Raw genomic sequence first — 9,012 nt, forward strand, 5'->3', positions numbered from 1 at the left:
GTGCCACCCACCTCATGCCTCAGCAGTGTGCATCTTCCACACACACGTCCCTATTCTTTACCAGCCATGTCGGACTTCCACGTGCACCCCCAGGCCACCGTGGGCGAGGAGGGCGGTGTGGCCCGCTTCCAGTGCCAAATCCATGGGCTTCCCAAACCCCTGATCACGTGGGAGAAGAACAGAGTCCCCATCAACACGGACGATGAGAGGTGAGCCACGCATGGGCAAGCTGGAGGGAAGCCGGAGAGGCGGGTCAGTGTCTGGGCCGGGAAGGGCTGCCCGCGGCCTCCAGGGTGGTGCTTCTGTAACGGCGTCGAGATCAAGTGTCCACGTGGCTGGCGGGGCCCAGACTGGAGGCTGGCAGATTCATCCGCAAGGACTGTGTGTGACTGCGGTCAGCTGAAATCGCCAGAGTTCCCTGATGTGTGTCTGTGATGACGTTGGTGACTTCGGGACAGCACCTGGGTACCAGGCTGGGTCTGTGACGTCAGCGTCCGTGTGGCTGTTGGTGCCGGGGGTTGTGCTGGTGGTCAACTGTGCCCCTCCCCTCAAAAACAGGTACACACTGCTGCCCAAGGGGGTCCTGCAGATCACAGGACTTCGGGCCGAGGACAGTGGCGTCTTCCACTGCGTGGCCTCCAACATTGCCAGCGTCCGGGTCAGCCACGGGGCCAGGCTCACCGTGTCAGGTGAGTGTCTCCTGCTCTGACTAGTTCTGCCCCTAACCAGCCTCCCGACTTCTCCCCTGTTCAGCCAAGCCCTGGGGATTTGCCAGCCAAGTGCGTAGAGCAGCTTCGGAGCTCAAAGTCTGCATTCCTTGCAGCGAGGGTCCGGAGGGAACGAGGCGGCTCCCTGGCTCCGCTCTACCTGGACCAGCCATCCTCTGCTTACCCTGGGGCTCTCCCATTGCTGGAGGGCCCTGCAAGGCTGGGAGCAGAGGGCAGGCTGTGTGCAGGCCCTGGGGCCCCTAGCATCTCCTCTCTGCCCACAGGACTGGTTTCGGGGCTGGATCTTGTTTCCTACCCCTCTTCCCCATGTCCTGGCTTGTGGGTGGGATGAGGTGGGAAGGGTCACAGCTGAAATGAAAGAAACATGGCATCTTCCTCCCAGGCTCGGGCTCTGGGGCCTACAAGGAGCCAACGATCCTTGTGGGGCCTGAGAACCTCACCCTGACGGTGCACCAGACTGCGGTGCTTGAGTGTGTCGCCACGGGCAACCCGCGCCCCATTGTGTCCTGGAGCCGCCTGGGTGAGCCTCATCCTACAGCCCCTGCCTCTCCCACCCCATTCCACCCCCTGGGAGGGCGGTCTCATCACCCAGCTGTGGGGGAGGACTTTGAATCCTGTTTGTTCTCCATGGGGGTCCATGCTCTGTGAGGCCTTAGGAAGAGGGTAAGTTTCCCTTCTTGGCAGGACTGGGGAGGTCGGCCTGCCCCCTACATTCTCCCTCCCCCTGCTCAATGGCTTAGCTCCCTGGGTAACCTCATCCCAAGTGCGGTCCTGCCTCCCTGCTGTCCGGCTCTCCTTCCCTGGGTCCTTCCTCCTGCGTGTCCCTGGCCTCTCTCCCCTGGCTGTGTTCCCCAGCAGCGCAGCTCCAAACCCCGCAAAATCTCAGCCAGTTGTCACACCCTGTCCCTGGGCCCCCCAGTCTCTAGCCTGGCCCCCTAAATCCCCAGCCTAAATCCCTAGGCAGCTGAAGGAGAGAAATGAAAGGGTGCAGATGGGCCCACATTGTCTGAGCGGAAAGGTCACTAGGGGAAGGAGAGTCTGGAGGGGATGGGGTGGGGTCGCATTCACAAGGAGACTGTGCCACATTGTAGCAGCTGAGTGATCGGGGAAGGAGGGGGCAGCAGGCAGGATAATGGAGTAGATTTCACCACTTCAGCCACTGAATGGGGAGCTGTCTCCTTGCATTCTGACTGTGCTAATCTGATCCTGGGGTGGGGGGAGGGCCCAGTCCCTGGGAGAGGCTGGAAAGAGTGGCCTCACCATTAGGAGGAGCCCATAGGCACCGCAAGGACCATCTGGTCCAGCATTTCCCAAAGCATGATCCACAGGGAGGAAAGAATGGCTTGGTGGTCTAACATCTAACAACTTTGGGAAACAGATTTAACCAGCTTCCTTTGCTGCAGGACTTCTCAGGGTCTTTATATTAAAGAGCAACGTGACAGTCCCCAAGAAGAGTGAAAATTTGAATGTGGAACTTTTTTCAAGAGAGACAAACCAGCCTGGGAAACACTCATCTAATCCACAGCCCTCACTTTCCTGAAGGGAAGGGACTCGAAGGTTGCCAGTGAATCCATGAAAATGCTAGACTTAGAGCCCAGGTCTCTGCTGCTAGGCACGTTTTCAGCACTGCTCCTGCTTCTTCCACAATGCCCTGATGCTTGGGCGGAAGGGTGCAGAGGCGTAGACTGAGGTTCCCTGAACACGGTGGAATGTCCATCAATCTGGATCATTCACTTGCCCTCTTCCACGCTTATCTCCGTGACCTCCCCCCTCACTCCTCCTCCCCTTCTCCCTCAGATGGCCGCCCTATTGGGGTGGAGGGCATCCAGGTGCTGGGCACCGGGAATCTTATCATCTCAGACGTGACGGTCCAGCACTCCGGCGTCTATGTCTGCGCAGCCAACAGGCCAGGCACCCGGGTGAGGAGAACGGCACAGGGCCGGCTGGTGGTGCAAGGTACGGACCGCCCCAGCCCCAGCCCCAGCCCCAGCCCCGCAGCCCTCTCCCCGTGCGCTGTTCCTTCCTTGCTTCATCAACATCCATGGCCCAAGCTCAGGGGCCTGCACTCCTCCTACCCCTGGCCCCTTCATCTCCCCAGGCCAAAAGGCAGGTCTCACCTCTCCCCCAGGAATGCGTGTGCTGAGAATAGGATCACATTCTTGGCTATTGGCCCCCCACGTGGGACCCTTGGCCTCCCTCCACCCCCCCCCCATCATTCCCATTTTATAATCTCAGCTGCTTCCCCCAACCCCGTGCTCTTCACATGTGTCCCTCTTGCCCACGTGCAGTTTTCATTCACACACGTGGCACCTGCCTGCACGCTCTCAGGTGTTTGTCATTCTCACACTCACACCCCAGCTCCTGCTGTGCATGCGCAGGCGCAACTGGTCTCTAACGCACAGGGTGGGTTCAGGGCCGAGGGGTGGTGGTGCTGGTAGTGGGCTTAGCCTCTGAGGCCAGTCAGGTGGTTCTGTCCATCCTCCTGCCCTGGGGCTCCACTGTCCTCATGAACTGGGCTGGGATCCTAGTCTCGGGTTTTCTGGGGTGGCTCCCCCGCAGAGAGCTAGGGAAGGGGTGGGAGGTAGGGGAATTAGGAACTTAAATGCCTGTTTGTTTAGCATTCCATGTGCCGTTAATCTGTCCAAATGAAAGTGATGGAGCATTTCATTTCTCTGGTGCTAATGGAAGCTGGAGGCTGGGGATTGGAGGAGGGGGGAATTGCACGTAGAGGCGAGGGGAGCTGGTACCAAGGGCCCATCCATCTCCCCGTCATTACGCGCGCCTTCGCGCCTTCGGAGGTGCAGCCAAACCTATTAGCACATTTATTTATTTAACAATTTCCTGAACAGGGAGCTCAGCTTGATTGCTTTCGGATACAAATGTCAGTCTTTTAAATAGTCATTAAAATGGAGTCCTCTCCTGGGTCTGCCTCTCTGGGGCCAGTGAGGTGGGGCCTGCCATCAGCTCCTAGAGCCTGGGCCAGGGCACAGGGTGGGCCCCACCTTGAGGACTCTAAGGGGTGGACGTGTGCATCACAAGCCCACGCTATCCCCATACGCACCCGTTGCTTCACTCACAGCTGTCTTGCCCCGCCCCCCCCAGCCCCAGCCGAGTTTGTCCAGCACCCCCAGTCCATCTCCAGGCCTGCCGGGACCACGGCCATGTTCACCTGCCAAGCCCAGGGGGAGCCGCCCCCTCATGTCACATGGTTGAAGAACGGACAGGTGCTGGGCCCAGGAGGCCATGTCAGGCTCAAGAATAACAACAGGCACGTGTGTGGTGTGGGCTGGGGTGAGAACCGGGAAGATGCGGTTGAGGGGCCTGAGCAGGCTGTGCCCCTCCTGCCAGGAAAGAGCGCTTAATTGGCTCTGGAGACTTGAGGCGAGCTCCAGCTCCGCTGCTGCCCTCCCGAGAGACCTCAGACTCGTTGTTTATCTTCTGGAGGGGGCTCAGTTTCTCCATCTCTCAAATGGGGTGGTTTGGCCAAATTGCAGGGACACGCGGGGAGGAGGAGGGGACCGGACCTGAGGCTCTCCCTGCCCCTGCAGCACCCTGACGATTTCTGGAATCGGCCCTGAAGATGAGGCCATCTACCAGTGCGTGGCCGAGAACAGTGCTGGCTCCTCGCAGGCCAGTGCCAGGCTGACCGTACTATGGGCTGAGGGGCTGCCTGGGCCCCCCCTCAACGTGCAGGCGGTCTCTGTGTCATCCACCGAGGTCCGCGTGTCCTGGAATGAACCCTTGGTCAACACCAAGGAGATTATTGGCTATGTCCTGCACATCAGGAAGGCTGCTGGTGAGGGGGGCTCTGTAGAGCCCCTTCTTTTTATTCACAGTTGATCATCTCTTTCAATCCTGCGTGTCCTGACCCAACCCCTTCCCTCCTGCGTCTGCCCGCCCCCCTGCACCCCGGATGCCCTCCTCTCACCGGTGTTGGTGGGACTCCCTCGTGCCCCTGACACAACCCTCCCCTTCATCTCCCCAGACCCCCCGGAGCTGGAGTACCAGGAGGCACTCAGCAAAAGTACCTTTCAGCACCTGCTGAGCGACCTCGAACCCTCCACCGCCTACAGCTTCTACATCAAGGCCTACACAACGAGGGGGGCCAGCTCAGCCTCTGCCCCTGTGCTGGCCAGCACCCTGGGTGAAGGTGAGGCCCAGGCCTGGAGCGCACTACCACATAGTCCAGGAGTTAGAGCAAAACACCCGCATGTTTGTTCAGGGTGGGCCTACACCACCCGGCGCCTGTCCCCACCAAGCCCACTTGGAGAAAGGCACATCCTTTTCCAATTCTTCATGCAAGCAGCGGCCAGAGAGCTGCCAGGCTTGTGGGGCGGGCGGGGTGCAGGGTCACAGGTGGCAGGTGGCAAGCCCCCCCCATCTTGGCCTCCTGTGCCCGCAGCCCCCGCCCCACCCCCGTTGTCGGTGCGGGTCCTGGGCAGCTCCTCCCTGCAGCTGCTGTGGGAGCCCTGGCCCCGGCTGGCCCAGCACGAGGGCGGCTTCAAGCTGTTGTACCGCCCAGCGAGCAGGGCCTCCTTCACCGGCCCCATCCTGCTGCCTGCAACTGTCTCCTCCTACAACCTCAGCCAGCTCGGTGAGGCGGACGCAGATCAGATCGCACTTGGGGAGCCGGGCAGGGGTGCGGTGGCTGGCGCTGGGGCACAGGGGTCACCTCCCTCCCTGCGGCAACAGAGCTGCCCCTGGGGGCTGGGGAGAGCTCTCAGCACAGCGCTGCCTTTCCCTCAGACCCCACTGCAGTATATGAGGTGAAGCTGCTCGCCTACAACCAGCACGGGGAGGGCAATGCCACAGTCCGCTTCGTGTCTTTGAGGGGAGCATCTGAGAGGACAGGTATGTCGGGGGAGGGGCTGCCAGGCTCCTGCGGGGAGGCCAGGTGCCGAGGGAGGAGGGGGGACAGGGATGGGGAGAGGGGGAGAGGAGGAGAGTGTGACGGTGCATGCAGCCCTTGAGAACACAGGCTTACACCTGAGTTGGAAGTTCGGCAGTAAAGCACCCTGGCTGTGTGGCCATGGGCAAGTTACTCCACCTCTCTGAGCCCGGTTTTGTCCTCTATAAAACAGGGATAATAATACCTACTTTATAAAGCTGTGGTAAGGATGAGATGGTCCACGTAAAGTGTCATTTCCAGTATCTGGCACAAAGGTGGTAAAGAGACCCAAAAAAAGTCAGGCTGAGGTCCCATAAGGCAAAGGCAGTGCAGACATGGAAGTGGGAACAGCTGAGGAAGGAGGAGCCCCCAGAGGCTGGGTGTCCAGAGGTGCTGCAGGCCAGGAGAGCCACAGCTCCCAACCTGCCCCCGCCCCTAGCCCTGAGCCCACCCTGTGACTGCCGGAAGGAGGAAGCCACCAACCAAACGTCCACCACAGGCATCGTCATTGGCATTCACATTGGGGTCACCTGCATCATCTTCTGTGTCCTCTTCCTCCTGTTCGGCCAAAGGGGCAGGTGGGTCCGGGGCAGGAGGGTGGGGGACAGCGTGGGGAGAGCAGAGTTGGGGGCTCACTGCGTCCATCCTTGTTTTTGCTCCTCCCCCTGAACCCTCCCCCTAATTCTTGGCTCACCCCTTAGGGTCCTCTTGTGTAAGGATGTAGAGAACCAGCTCTCCCCTCCTCAGGGCGCCCGGAGCCCAAGGGATCCTGGCATCCTGGCACTGAACGGGGCGGGCCGGGGAGAGCGGGCCCCTCTGGGCCGAGATAAGAAGCTTGTGGATGCGAAAGAACTGGAACAGCTGTTCCCTCCAGCTGGGGCAGCAGGGGGGCCAGACCCCAGACCTGACCCCAGAGCCATGGTGAGTGCCCCCACCCTGAGCTGGCCTCCTGCTTCAGGCTCAGACCACCACCTCCCAATCCTGCGTTCCCTTCACCTTGGTCGTCGCCCTTTACCAAGCTCCAGGCACAGAGTATGGCTGGTGCTGCCCTAGGAGCGCCTGAATCAGGCAGGGGGGCCTGGAGTCCCTGGGGATGGGGCCCAGGGCCTGACCCTGTGGCTGGGGGCTCGTGGGCTTGACGCCTGCGTGACTGGCCCTTTCCCCAGCAGGATCCTGGGGCCCCTGCGCTGTGTGAGGAGACCCAGTTCTCCAGGCTGCCGCTTGAGGGATTCAGCCTTCTGGAGGAGATGATGTCAGAAGCCAAGGCCCCCTGCCCAGGCCTGGCGGCTGCCCTGCCACCCCAGAACACAGGCCCCGGCCTCCTCAGTGAAGGACAGGCTCCCCGGCTTTCCACGGCACCAGCTGCCCAGCCGGCTTGCTTGAGACAGTAGCCAGTGTCTGGCAGGTGCTGGAGGAGGTGACCCCCCACCCCGTTCTCAGGTCAAAGGCAAGATTTATCCTGTCATGTGGGACTCGGATGGGGACTTCCCAGCATTTCTGTCCCAACTGCCCCTCAGGTGGTCAAGATCTAAAGTAGCCTCAGCAGGGACCCCCCAGGACCTGGAGGGGTTCCTGGAGGAGCCCGTCCCCCCTCACTTCTGCTTGGTGTCCACATGACTTGAAACTGAACTAATGTTTTCCTTTAAAAAAAAAAAAAAAGAAGAAGAAGAGAGGACAGTGAATTAGACTCCAAAAATACGCCCCTGCTGTGGCTGGGCCCCTGACACTGTCACCCTCCACCACCTTGTTTTCTCAGGATGGATTTTTGCTGTTTGGCTCTCAGTACCTACCTCAGCCGGAATGAATGTTCTTGGGGGAGCTGGGCCGTGGCCTCAGCCCCCCCCACCCCACAGAGCCCCAAATGCACTCCTACCTCAAGCCCCTATAGGGGCACCCCCTCTCCCTCCCCATATTGTCGTCTAGAGTTTAAAAAAAAAAAAAAGAAAAAGAAAAAAAAAAGGCACTTCCCCATTTCCAGGTGTGAAAGAAAACCTCTACCTCAAGGCTCGCCGTCTGTCCGGGCCTGTGTTGTATCACTGGACCCTCCTCCTGCCCGCAGCCCTTCTATCGCCCCCCAGAGAGGAGGCCAGAGGCTAAGTCACCAACGGTGGGCCTCTCAGGACCTGCAGAAATAAAGATGGGATGAGTCAAAGAAAATGTGAAAAGAAGCCAAAAATTAGAGGAAAAGGTGTTCCTTGAAGTATAAATCACCCCAAACCAGCCACCTTCCAGCACGCTGCCGCTGCCCCACCTGGTCTCATCTGTCCACTCCCAATTCTGACCCCTTGGCCAACTGCTCCTTGACTGGGATCCATCCCGATGACCTTCTCCCTGCCCAGGCCTCAGGGGTGGGGCGTCACCCCACAGCCTGCCTCCTGTCCTGCCCGGACACAGAGCCCTGCAGCAGGCTGGGCCCCGGTGGGTACCGTGTGTGTGACCGGTGTGCGCGTGTTGGATCGGGGGGTTCCCTGGCAGAGGTGGCCCAGCCCTCTGTCCCATGGGACGCAGCCTGCTTGACCCAACCCCTGGACAGTGAAATGACCACTGTCTGCAGATGTGGCTGGAAGATATTTTTATACAAGGTGTGTTTAAAGATTTATGTTCTTGTGACTTCTTGTTTTTCTTTTTCTGTCGTGGTGTTTTTTGAAATACTTAAAGTAGAAAGAAGAAGAAAAAAAAAACAACCAAGGAAACAAATACCTATTTTTGGTTAACTCATTTTTTTAAATAGAAGGAAAACTTTTTTTTAAAGGAAAAAAAAAAGATAAGTGTATCCCTTAAGTATGAGATTAGACCATAAAGTCCCTGACCCCCAACCCTCTAGGGAACCCCCCCTTAAATTTAGTTAATTAGATAAAGAAGGTAGGATTTGTGGTGTTTTCCTAGAAGACTGGAGTTGTCCATGTGGACTTGGGAAATGGCAGTCCACCCCTCCTCCCAAATGCTGGGCCTATGCCAAAGGCCCTCAGAACTCCCACTCGGTGCCCCCTGTGTCCCCGCATTGGCCTCTCTGTGCCCCACCCCTGCAATCCTGCAGACCCCTCTCCCATGGGAAGAGTGGTCTGGGGTAGGAGCAGGATGAGGAGCCACCTGGCCTGACTTGACCTGACTTTTGTCACATTCTACTCATTTTGACTGAATAAAAGTCCTGTTGCCAAAGTGAACCTTGAGTATTTTGGTGGCTGTGTCGGGTCCTGGGAGGGGTGGGAGTGCTGGGGTTAGGGTGGCCAGCGGTGGGCCAGGCCGACCCTCACAAATTCAGAGCCCAGAATAGAATAAGAACAACAGCAGCCCCCCCCCCCCCGCCCGGTGTACCACTTAGGGCACCATGCATCCTGGGCCCTGCACACATACGGAGGTCCCCTAGGTCCCCTGGGTCCCCACGACCTTTCTGGG

The 9,012-nt window shown here is 59.0% G+C and overlaps 1 protein-coding gene across 3 annotated transcripts in view; it reads left to right on the plus strand.

The window, feature by feature from the left end:
• Positions 1-8,776, plus strand: part of IGDCC3 (immunoglobulin superfamily DCC subclass member 3) — a 41,383-nt gene extending 32,607 nt beyond the window's left edge. The window contains exons 3-14 of one of the 3 annotated variants that reach the window (XM_055319577.1): positions 65-209; positions 559-689; positions 1,111-1,248; positions 2,526-2,684; positions 3,831-3,996; positions 4,277-4,524; positions 4,714-4,878; positions 5,131-5,322; positions 5,475-5,579; positions 6,056-6,194; positions 6,318-6,537; positions 6,783-8,776. In XM_055319577.1, coding sequence (XP_055175552.1) covers positions 65-209; positions 559-689; positions 1,111-1,248; positions 2,526-2,684; positions 3,831-3,996; positions 4,277-4,524; positions 4,714-4,878; positions 5,131-5,322; positions 5,475-5,579; positions 6,056-6,194; positions 6,318-6,537; positions 6,783-7,007 — 2,033 coding nt within the window. In that variant the 3' untranslated portion in view covers positions 7,008-8,776. Of the gene's footprint in view, positions 1-64; positions 210-558; positions 690-1,110; positions 1,249-2,525; positions 2,685-3,830; positions 3,997-4,276; positions 4,525-4,713; positions 5,323-5,474; positions 5,580-6,055; positions 6,195-6,317; positions 6,538-6,782 lie in introns of all 3 variants that reach the window. The other 2 variants (XM_055319575.1, XM_055319576.1) reach the window with 2 other exon arrangements.
• The last annotated feature ends 236 nt before the right edge of the window (positions 8,777-9,012 follow it).

The sequence above is a fragment of the Nyctereutes procyonoides genome, unplaced genomic scaffold (assembly GCF_905146905.1).
Source record: "Nyctereutes procyonoides isolate TBG_1078 unplaced genomic scaffold, NYPRO_anot_genome, whole genome shotgun sequence".
NCBI lineage: Eukaryota > Metazoa > Chordata > Mammalia > Carnivora > Canidae > Nyctereutes > Nyctereutes procyonoides.